This window comes from Papilio polytes, unplaced genomic scaffold (genome assembly GCF_000836215.1).
Source record: "Papilio polytes unplaced genomic scaffold, Ppol_1.0 DF822067.1, whole genome shotgun sequence".
NCBI classification, from domain to species: Eukaryota; Metazoa; Arthropoda; class Insecta; order Lepidoptera; family Papilionidae; genus Papilio; species Papilio polytes.
This window is the reverse complement of record NW_013527137.1, coordinates 2,548,244-2,560,974: the sequence shown is the minus strand read 5'-3', so window position 1 is coordinate 2,560,974 and position 12,731 is coordinate 2,548,244. Positions and strand designations below refer to the sequence as shown.

General features: G+C 32.1%; 1 protein-coding gene across 1 annotated transcript in view; it reads right to left on the bottom strand.

Moving 5' to 3' along the window:
- Nucleotides 1-4,211: 4,211 nt before the first annotated feature.
- LOC106107079 overlaps nucleotides 4,212-12,731 on the bottom strand; it is a 10,342-nt gene continuing 1,822 nt past the window's right edge. The window contains exons 2-6 of the mRNA XM_013287779.1: nucleotides 6,381-6,547; nucleotides 5,732-5,915; nucleotides 5,400-5,539; nucleotides 4,819-5,038; nucleotides 4,212-4,602 (exon numbers count right to left, since the gene is read on the bottom strand). Of these exons, the coding sequence (XP_013143233.1) occupies nucleotides 4,520-4,602; nucleotides 4,819-5,038; nucleotides 5,400-5,539; nucleotides 5,732-5,915; nucleotides 6,381-6,547 (794 nt within the window). The 3' untranslated portion in view covers nucleotides 4,212-4,519. The remainder of the gene's footprint in view (nucleotides 4,603-4,818; nucleotides 5,039-5,399; nucleotides 5,540-5,731; nucleotides 5,916-6,380; nucleotides 6,548-12,731) is intronic.

The window sequence follows — 12,731 nt, the reverse complement described above, 5'->3', positions numbered from 1 at the left end:
TAGTCTACACTATGAAGAGACTTATTGTGCATTGTACGACGTGTAACAATTCAACGGAACTGAGTTATGAAAGTTTGTAGCGAGTTTGAATGCGAGGAAGTTAATTAAATGTTATAATTGGCAACTTTCAGCTACCAACCTTCGGAACTAATTTTCTACAAGATCCGGGATTTTACTATTGAAATACATGTGAACGAATTTGTGTTTATAACTAGCTGTTCCCTTGCGGCTTCATCTGCATGGAATTACAAGAAACCTTATTTTTTATTTACATTTGTAAAATTCTCAATTACAAATTTTAAAATAACCGTTACCATAATAACCTTGCTTCCTTAATATTGGCAGCCTGTAGTTTATGGTCCCTTTCCCACATGGAGAATCCCACATGATGTCGTAAGTATAGGGCTTTTTATTAAAGAAAGAATTATTCAAAAATATGCTGCGATTGCTGACATCCTATGCCACAAAGTAGTGTGTGTTTACGCTTTATTATAATAGTATAGAAGTAAAGATTTATTAGTAAAGATAAAGATTTTAGCAATAAGTATAATTATACATAGGAGATATCGTATCGCTAACGGATTATTTTTTTATCATGTATAAACCAGCGCTTGACCACTAATTCTGTTAAAAGTCAATAACCATTACTATCTAAAAGGTTATCCGTGACTTTTTGATGAAAGTAACATATTTAAAGTAACAATAACCTATAAAAATCAGATTAAATGTATGAGAAATATCAAATATGGTACATGAGATTATCATCACATATTTTTAATAACATTAACTCTCCAGACACCATTTGCTAAAAATAAAATGAAAACTTTTAAAAAGACTTACTTTGTCTTTGTCATTTTAAAGCTTAACTTCTTATACTACATTTTAGGACAAAACAAAGTTCTTTAATATCAGTTTGTGACAGTTTAGAGTCGCGTCATAATCCAGCGGGGCCTCTTTCATGTTTTAATTTGCCCATTCCCTTTTTGTTTTGCTGTAAGTTTTAATGAAACAACGCGAGATTTGAGGAGAAATAATCTCTGTGAAGAAGACTTATTAGACGTTCTAAACTTTAGTAACTTATTTAGATGCTTGCAAAAATAACTAGTGGTGTAAATTATTTTTAAATATTTATAACTAGTATTACTCGTACGTTTATTTTTATAGATGTTTATAAAATAATGTTTCTTTAATTGAGTTAACGAACTCACTAACGTACAATGACATAAAAAAAGATTTTGGAATATTATTTATTAGCTGTTCCCGTTCGGCTTCATCCGCATGAAATTATGAAAAAAAAATATTGTTTACATTTGTCAATTTATCAATGTCAAAATGACATGACATGATGACAAACTATGGCAGCCTTGCTTCCTTGATGTTGGCAGCTTGTACTTTATGGTCTCTTTCTCACATGAAGGTTTAATTCCAATTTAATTGCCCCTAAGTTTAATAGCGTGAAAATGTATAGTCTAAAGCGTGTCGTAAGTGTAGGGCTTTTTATTAAAGAAAGTATTATTCAAAAATATGCTGTAATTGCTGACATCCTACGCCACGAAGTAGTGCGTGTTTACGCTTTATTAGTATAGATAGAATAGATAGAATAGATAGGATAGATAGATAGATAGATAGATTAAGATTTATATTAATATAGATTTGCATTATATATTGTACATAATTTGAATATAACATATGTATAGTTTTGATTCTGTAATTAACCTTATGATATAAATGAGTTAAGATTGAGTAACTTCATATAAAGTATTGTAACCTAAACCATTACTTCCGCAATTTTATGTTGAAAGTTCCCTTTGCGTTAGAAAGTTGAAAACTTAGCTGCATTCAACTGCACTTAAGTTCGTTACTTAGCTCGCTAATACAGCGGTCGGAGAACGTAAAACCAGCTGCGACAACAAATGAACCAACTTAAATAATAAAAGTCGAAAACTGTGAATTGCATTGACCTCACTGTGATATATTTGAACGATTCTTTTATGTGTACTTAGAGATTATTTAATTATTTATGGTAATTGTTTGTACCACTTTTGCTTCAAGAAATACATCTACTATTACTACTATTTAAAATTAAAACTAAAAATAAAACGCGTTTTCATATTTCATTTATTACTTTTAAAAATTTGGATCCAAAAAACATTTTCAATTTTCAATAATTCATAAAGCTTTTCCGGGATGTGTCGTAAGCATTCTGAAATTGCAATACCGATTCCCTTTGTTTCATTACAAAAACTACACCTTAAATGTTTTAGTTGTCCGCAATATTCAGTTAACGTACACCCAAGGGTATGCAGTTGACACATTATCTTTTATTTTATCCATTAACATAACTAGCCAAAGTGTTATGAATAATTCACCGGAATTCCTTTGTGCACTTTTTATTCAATATTTTACTTGTTTTCCACTCCTGAACCTATTGTTTACTGAAATATTTTTGATTGTAATAAACCATCCTTTTTTATAACTTACTAGCTTTCGCCCGCGACTCCATCCGTGTGGAATAAAAAAAAACAAAAGTAAGTATGTGTATGTAACCTATGTGTTCTCTCAAAGTATCCTCTAAATCTAAACCTGTGCATCTATTTTAACTTTCACAATTCGATAGTTCGATCTTTTTAAACTGTTTACGCTTTCGTGGGACATTACACTTATCTTTTTGCTCAAAACTCGGAAAATTCTAACGGACAGAAGTTATCTTGACACGAACATTGATTAATCTTCGAGATCTTCTTCTTCGATTGCATGAAATCGGCCTAATGGAAAAATATTTCTATTGTTTCTATCGATTGGTGGACCGAACAGCCCAATGGACGTTCTAGAGCGGGCGCACACCTTCGACTAAACTATCGCACTACTGTAGTGCGATTGTCGATTGTTTTGCAGCCATTTCAACTCTTTACTTGAACAACTAAAAATGCAGTAGTGTGCGCACCTTCGTATATGCTCATAGGAATCAAAGCGCGACTAGACAGTTGTACGATAGTTTTGTCAAAGGTGTGCGCGCTTTTACTTGACATTCAATAAGGCATTATTTCATCTTGACATTTAATAGTCATTATTATACGTTCCCTATTAAACTAATTACATTTTAAAATAGTTTCCTAGTATCTTGCCTTCAGGGAATTAATAGTTTTCGCGATACATGTATGGTAATTTATTCACAAGTACTACCCACGTGTAATACGTAGAAAACGTTTTTATTAAATTGTTATTTTAGTAATTACAGAAGCATTAATAGCTTTAATCTTATACAAATTTTTGCCTACACTTGCCCAGTTCGACTATTCAATTCAAACTGTGCGTGTGTAAGAATTGGTTTGTATTCGTAATTCGAATTTTAAACGTTAGTTATGTTTCTTTTATATCCAGCCAGTATTGATTCAAATATTAACAGGCAACAGAATAAAAACTAAACTGTGACTAAAAAAAGGAATAAAAAAACGACGAGTGTACTCTCTCAATATTTTATTTACGTATCCCATTTAGTTACAGTAAATAAAACAAAACAACGATGTGACATAAATGTACATTTAAGTTAAGAAGACGATCGTGCAAAGAATTGACGTTATCTTATGTGAAAAAACACAGCCATAGATTAATGCCTATTTAATTACATAAACTAATCAACATCTAGGTAGAGGAATAAATCAATATTAGCACATGGATTAAATATTTCCTAAATAAATTTTAAATTACGCAATAGGATAAACAAATGTAATCTAAAAAGTAAAATCCCTTGTATTGTTTATTGATAATACATTTTTTGCTTAAAACAAAGATTAATTTACATTCATATCCATAGTCTCTTGTTTGTCAAATTATGGTATTTTTAGTAGAGTTATTAACCAACTTTATTATTGTTGATTTTAGAGAAAGATTTATATACAAAATAATATAAACATATTTCAATCAATTTATGTAACCTCTAAATAAAAGTAGCTATACATTTTTCATTTACTAACAAAAACAAATTTTCAGCGATGGACGTATTCATGAGATGTTTAGAATTTTTCCGGGAATAGAGAAATATGCTAATTTCCTCAAAACCGCAACAGTCAAATAACTTTTGGGAAATTGTTAAAAATTCTATTGAGCATAAAAACATTCAGTCATTTTAATAATTCTTTAGCTTTCAAAGATAAACTAAATAACAAAATTGAAAATCAATCAATTTGCATTAAATGTCCTAACTAAACTGCTTACATAATTTAATACATTTACATATATATTTATTTTATATTTCCATCTATTATATTTAATACATATATTTTATAACAATTTAATGAACGCTTCATATTACAGTTTGATGTATTCGGAATGTAAAAAAAATAATGATTCTCATTTGACACATCCACGTTCCTACCCTATCTATAATTTATTTAAAACAAATTTTACGTTTATTGAATAAAATCTAAAACTTTATACATTTAATGTTTTAGTTAATACAATCGCATTTGTGGCGACGATATCTACACTTATATTAATATCACTGCGGAAAAACCGATCCTCATAAGCTCCTTATTGCTGTACATATAAAACTATATGCCAATATTATAATCCAAAAGCATAAATTAGGACTTGCGGAAAATCCTGAAACAATAAAAAATGTGGTAAACAATAAAAATTGGTAACAAAATATAGTGATACATATCCTCTTAACATATACTTGGATACAGATTCCTTAATGAAGTCGACTAAAGTAACAGTCTAGAACACCTGAAACTACAGAAATTCCGAGAGTATTTTCATTTACAGTTGTACTGTAGTTCAAAGAAACAACAAACGATAAGTCTATTATGAACTTACCTGAATTCGAAACGTATTTGGACAGCTGCGTTCGAGAATATACAGTAATTATAGTGGCCACATCCCTCACTACCGGTGGCTCCACTAACAATACCGCTTCGCAACGAACTCGCAATGCCCCGCTAGCTCCCGAAGGAACGGAGACTCGAAGTACTCTCCACGAGGCTCGCAATCCTCCCACTTCTGGAGGACTTAATTCAGTGCGTTGCCAGATTTCAGGCTAAAACATTAACTTGGTCAGAAAAAAAATCAATTTTGTAAGTGCTTGTTATAAGTTTACTAAAGGAATTATTTTTCTTTATAAGTTTAAGTAATCAAAAATCGCAATAAAACGACTTAGCATATTTTTTTGATCTAATGTCTCAGGTCACCGATTCCCTATTCGACATAACAGTAAATTGTTACATCGCACCTTTGTGGCTATTTCCTTGTTCTCAATCACTTTAATTGATAGTGTACCTAATCAAAGTGGATTGGATTTCCGATTCAATTGTCGGAGCACGAGAGCAAACTGTTAAATCGAGTTAGCTATCTCTCTAGTGCAACCGGTCCGGAGTGATAATACAAGATTGCTTACAAACCTTTTGCAGTTCATTGTCAATGTACCAATTAATGTCGGACGGCGGCAGGGAGTAGTCCGATGTGCAGTTCAATAGCAATTGTTCCCCGGGCTTCACTAGTTTTGGAGCTCCAATTATGATTGGATCCTTCTCTGGCATAGCTGCAAGGAGACCTTATTTGAGTACGAAAAATGCACATTCATTCGTAGCAAACTTAAATTGTATAATACAGTTACTACGTAAGAATTAGTAAAAATCAAATAAATACGAACATTTATATTTGTATTTGCCTTGTGTATAATTGCTCAGCTAAAATTAAACATGTTCGACAATAATCATTCAAAGTAATTTACCGACGACAGTCATGTGCTTGGCCTGTCTTGCTATCTGAAACTTAGGTCCCTCAGTGGACACCTCGCACGTGTAGGCGGCGCGCGTGGCCAGCGGCGGCGGCATCACGCGCACCAGGCACGAGTCGGTCACGCACTCTCCGCCTTGCACCATAATGCCCGTCACATTGAACAGTCGGATTGGAGGCTGGAATAAATACTGATATCAGACAACAGATAATAAGTAATGTGTCTAAATAGATCATAATTATATTACTGAATACATTAACTTTTACAAAATCTTTAAAATTTAGATTTTCAATAAAATGTAATAATCGGAATGCGAATAAAAACATCATTACGTCCAAGCCGAAAGGTCTTATTTATTTGTCGTTTTTAAGGTTATTCTTCAATTCTAAAATTAATTTCAAGATAGGGTCCGTAAGATAAACGGCAAATTAAGCGAATTCTTAATCAAATAATCTTATTTCTACATAATTATTGACCAATAGCCTAATACTGCCGATCTTGCGGTTAAAGGTTTAAATCCCTTTAGACTATTGTCGTGAACCTAGCAAAAGCCTTTTCAAGTTCACCTGTAATGGTTAAAAGAAATACTAACCGACAAATAACATGAACGCAAGTGAAAGTAGTTGTATAGTTAGTTACGTACCTTTTGTGATGGATTGTATCTAAATATTTCATGAGTGTCTCTGTACCATTTGACGGAATGTAGTTTCTGGTCATCCATTTCGAAGTGACAACTGAGCTCAGCTGCTCGGCGCGGGTCTGCGTACAGCGGCACTTTTAATTGAGTGATCTTGTGCGCTGAAGCCAGAGCTGTCAACAAATTTTTCTTGAATTATCTAAATGGTTACTACATGTACTTAACGACGCGAAATGATTGTTAATATTTAAACGATTAAAGTTACAGGCCATTAATAATATTGGGTACTGGCTGAAGGTGCATCGGATATGATAGATGTCACGGCGGCGATCGAATGACTGAATTGTCATTCAATATTGGAATGATGCGTTTTGTTATTATAAAATCAATTGGTTAATCTCTGTAAATGTTTGCAATCCGATTAAAACGTGTTGCATAATTTTTATTTAAGATAGTGATCTACTAAGGATGGTGTTTGTAATGTTTCACGATTTTTATTCATTATCTTCGACATACACACGCCCACAATGGAGAATAGTATATGTGTGTGTAACCGTGTATATGATCTGTTTCGGAATTAATTCTGCAAACCGCTCGTCACTACGATGTACTCATATAACTAATCTATTAGTGGTTAGGCGCTCAAATTTATTGTGACATACTAAACAATATAGCATACATATTTCTACATATTGTACAATATTAAATTCGTGGAGTAGCAATATTAGTTGCAATACACCGTTCCTAGAAACAGAAAGTACGTAGTTACAAAACCAAACGTTACTATGTATAAACAAAGGTTTTACAATACGTAACTACTACTATGAGCTCCCACGGGATCTTGTTTTTCAAGTTAAGTTAGTTTTGCACAAATTGCGTGCGTCACATTGCCAGTGAATAGCCCCTAAGGATCTAAAAGAAATAATATTAATTATAACTTAGCGCAATATATTGGCTTAACATACTATAATGGAATTTTCCCTATCCCACGCCCTGTTTAATTATTTTTTCTATACTGCAAGTAAATTACTATAACCCAATTAAACATTGTCCCTAGTTATTTATAACAAATAAAAAGAATAAAAAATGAACGTTGTAAGGCTACACACGTTAGGTTTGAGTTAGGTTTAATCTTATATTAAGAGAAACTAAACTATCGCATAACTGTTTAGTCTTGCTTTGATTCCTATGACCTTACAATGAGGTGCGCACAGTACTCCATTTTTAGTTGTGCAACTTAACAGTTGAATTACCTGCGAAACAATCGACAATCGCACAACAATTATGCGATCGCTTAGTCAAAAGTTTGCGACGGCTCTTAACCTTACAGGTAAATGTAATATAAAACTTGTTTATCTCTAAACCGTAACGTGTGTAACCTACATAAGATTCGGACCAATCCACTTTGACGTAGAGTACTATTGTAGTATTCTCATTTGATTGTAGCGTCTTCAGACACCGCAAACATTCCCTCAAGCGAGCGCAATGTATCGCAGTCAACTTGGAATGTCTCTGAGTGACGGAGTTTCGTCATACCTTAAGAAACTAGCACATTGCATTGACAATCAACATACAAGCAACAATCTGCATATAGTTGTGCTTAAATTAAGTATTTAGAGTTTGTACCTCATGCTTGTAGGAAATCGGCTATCTCGGAAACGACATTAACCATTTTTAGAGCGGGCGCACACCTTGGACTAAATTATCACAACTATTGTGCGATTGTCGATTGTTTCGTTACCCGTTCTATTGTTTAGTTGCAAAATCAAACATCGAGTAGTGTGCTCTACTCCATATAAGCTCATAGAAACCAAAGCGCGACTAAACAGTTATGCGATAGTTTCGTCAAAGGTGTGCTCGCGCTTTACATACCAGCTATAATTGGGCTCAGTTACAAGCTCAAAATACATTTAATATCAGGTAAATATTTATGAAATACAGCTTTTCAATTGTGATGTATTCCTAGGAATAGAGCGGAAAATGTAAGTAATTAAGCAAACAATTGAATGAATGAAGAAATGGAGAGTTCCGATACAGATTCATGTTTATGCATCGCTGTGTTCTGTATACATTGCGGTACTGACACAAAGATTATGCCTTCGTTCAATCTTGTTGCATACATTTACATCACATTACGTTGTAACATAGAATTTAAGAAGGTAAATAACACATGACCTAGTTTAATGAAAGCCATTTTTTATATTTCACTATTTTAACGGAGATAAAAACATTTTTTTTTCTGTTTGTAAAAGAAATGGTTGTAACATTTTATTAAACGTTATTAATGTTAAATGCAAATGAATATTCAGACCCTTTGTAGCGAAAACTAATGTAACAAAGTGGAAAATGCTCGCCACATAAAACGTTCGCGTGTACTGACATTAGATGACAAATAGATAAAAGGCAACACTTCTCCCTGCGGCGAACTACGTACAATTTTAATGTAATTCGGTTACAATTAAGTAATGTGAACGAACAACTTTACAAATGAATATTTTACGAAATGTATTTCTATCATTAATAAGTTTGTGACATCCATTAATTGCAAAACTATTGTGTAAGTTAATGTCTATATCGATCTATACAATTGTAACAAAATGTAATCAAACATTCTGTTTCATTGTCATTTGTTATGTAGGATGTCAGCAATCACAGTATGTTTTTAAATTACACATTTTTTAATGAAAAGCCCTGCACTTAAGTTACCTTATAGAATACATGTTTCCACACTATTTCATTAGAGGGTGACTATATTAGAAAAAACTATCATGCGAGATTGGGACAAAAAATACAAAGAGCAAAGAATCGAGATTGCCTTGGTAACGGTAATTGCCAGCCAATAGAAAAGGTTATTGTCATTTGAGATTTTGAATTTTGACATTTTAGAATGTAAACAATAAAATAAAATTCTAATGTCATGCGAATAAAAGCGTGGAAACAACTCGTATTTTTTGTTAAGAAGAAAATTACCACTGCGCTGTAGGATTGGCGCAACACTAGATTATCGGCATAGATGTCACGTCCCTATTGATAGCTATCAAATGTCATAAGACGTATTGTAACAGCGTGCTTTTCTGGTGGAAGCAATTTTTTAGTTGTTGAAGTTAATACGCTGGTAACAATTATATTAATTGTTTAAAACTATATATTCAAATTATTCTATACTTATCCAACAAAACACACTAAATTCTTTATTGTTATGGCCTGTATCGATTCTTATTTCAATAAAATAAATTATTGTGATGTAAGTTACAGCTCAATAAGAAACAAAAGGGACTAGACAAAATACGAAGACATATAAAACATTTTTTCTCATTCTATTGTAAAACAAAGAAAGTTTCAGAGAGCGACATAAATAGCAAGTAGATAGAATTATCGCACAACCTGGCCGCGCTCCAGAATCCCAAGTATCAAATTGTCATGGCAATAACTTTTGTACACGTCCTGATTTCTTTTGTTTAACATATAACACGTACGAGCATGAAACGTTGTTCAAACATGAATACATTGCGCTAAGAAGTTTGCGAGTTCACAAAGTTCCTACTGTTACACGCCAGAGAATTATTTAAATGTTACTGTTTAAAGTAACGAGACCTACTTAAATATTGTATACTTCTTTGTTTAAAAATTAATTTCACTTCAGTTACATTTTCCTAACTAAAGATTTATTCCCGAGAGCGCTTTAATCGGCTTCAAAACAACACTTTCTAATGATCATAAAGAAATTAGTTCTACATTATTTCACGTTATGGCGAGGGATTTTATATTTCTACTACCTCTTTTTTGTTTCACTTAACTGCTACCTTGAGAAATTAAATGCCCAATCAAGTAATCTCTTCGTAAAGACTTTCCAAGTACAGTGCAGTTTGTATATTGTAATTATTTTGTATTGAATCCGTATGTATTATTATCTAAAGGTATAAACTTAAATTGAATACGGTACTACTTCGATAGTCAAACTTTAGTATAAATATTTCCGTTAGGTTATAACTTGTTGTTTGTATTTAGATGTTGCTTAACATATTGTTTTAGACTGAGTTAGGGTATGCTAAGTTATTATAGTTAGAAAAGTTAAGAGTTTGCATTTAGAGCTTGTTATAAGTTCGTCATTGTTCTCGTATTTCCTTGTGATATAATTAAATCAATTCTCTACTACAAAACTACATACGATTCCGTGTATTCCTTTCTTATTGGTCTCATTGTGTATTAATAAAAATATTCTCCGGTTGTTGTTGAACTCAAAGGCCGGATATTTATTGTTGTACCATCAACATTCGAGTATAATGACGAACTCATGAAATTCAATATGACTATGTAAATGAAGAGAAATAGATATGCTAAAATTTCATTTATTTATATCTATACCCATAATGAAATTGGACTGTCTATTCGGTATATCAAACGAAAAACTCCAGATTACGGGAAGATGAAGTATATATTTTGCTGATAATGAACATAGCAATTAAAATTTTTTGGCTGTCTGTCCGCAAGCCGAGTTTGCTCCTGTTGAAGGGTAGCCGATATATACGGGCATATCATAAGCTACTTTTTATGTTAATAATGCGTGGACGAAGTGGCGAGAAACAACTAGTTCGAAATAAATTTCGAACTAATTATCAATCTAGGTAAGCTTCATATACACTATATGTCCCCACTGTGGAAATCCGAACCTACCCTAAGTTAAAGGTGAGTAGACTATAGTTAACCAAGCTGGTACAATGCGGGTTGACTTCGTACTTCATACATTTAAATTTTATCGCCAATAGGTGCAGGTTGATTCACAATGTTATCCTTCATCGTGAGAATGTATATTAAATGTATGCAATTTGAAAATCGAACAACATATTTGTTTATTGGTTTAAGATTTGAACACAGGACCTGTAGATTACATGTCAACTGCTTAATTCCCGAGCCATTGACGCTCGATAAGCGATTACTTCATCAAACAAATTCGCTGTTTTTAACTCTGTTACTACCTTATGAAAGTGTTCACTGTTTTACTTTTATACTCTTTGTATCAATAACATAGTAAATCATTAATTGTAATTAATATTGTTTGCAGATTGTAAATAATAGAATTCAAATTAATATTTTGCTATTAATAATTATGGGAATATTTGTGTATTCATAATTAATTTATTCGCTAGATTGAACTTAATGAATGAACTATTTGTGGTGGGAAATAACAGTGAAATAAATTTTTCAGAATAAGCAATAAAATCAGTTTAATCTGAATTGATTATCTGTTATTTTCAGAATTAAATAACTCAATTATTTTTCAATAACGTCAAAGTCATAATTTAACCTTTATACAGAACTCAATTTAATGTAATCTTCAATAAATTTCTATAAGCTATCGAAATCCCAGGCAATTCTGAGAAGACATACCAATTCATAAATAACGTTCTAAGAATGACGTTAAAAATTATCGCTTAACTTTGAATCTTACAGCGATTCCAAAGACATTTAAGAACTCAATATCGCATTTCAACTTTTGTAAAATATTGCCTTAGAATAAAAAATATCGTGATTTTTTTATCTTTAAACTAGCTTCGCTCCCGAGTTTTACTCGCGTCGCTTTTTGTCGCATTTAAAACTCAGCGTGGTGTCAAATAGTATAAATGAGGTATTGACCTCTTTAGACGCTTTTCACACATATATTGAAAATATTATATCGTTTATATGTGGTTTGATAATAAATCCATTAAAATAAACATTTAATTAATTACTTTAAAAACATATTTCAATACACGCAAATACAAAACGTTCGGATTTTAGTTTAGACCACAAATCAAAGGTCAACTGAAAAAATCGATTAATTTACTTTCTCAATGTCAGCACAAACAGACATTCTGTTTTTAAAGTAATGAATTAAATGTTTATTTGAATGGATTTATTATTAAACCACATATAAACGTCTAGATAATATTTTCGATATAAGTGTGATAAGCGTTTAAAATTTTTTCAACAATGGAATTTCAACTGTATGTCGATAGAAATAATCGTCATAGTAGAATACAATCGTTGACTGGAAATCTGCCAAGGCATTGCAGCGAGAGAGAAGCGGATGATGTGGTTTCCTCTATACCTTACGCTTCAATGGAATTAACAATTTCCCATAGTAGAGCGAACATTACAATTGACATTCTACTCGTCGTATATCAGTTCAGAATTAATTGATCAATTCTCGTTCTTATTTCATGGATTTGTGTTTTTTTAAACTTCAACACTATTTGACAATATCTATACGATTATAATAAAGCGTAAACACACTTCTTTGTTGCCTAAGATGTCAGCAATTACAGCATATTTTTGAATAGTTCTTTTTTAATAAAAAGCCCTACCAATACATCACGC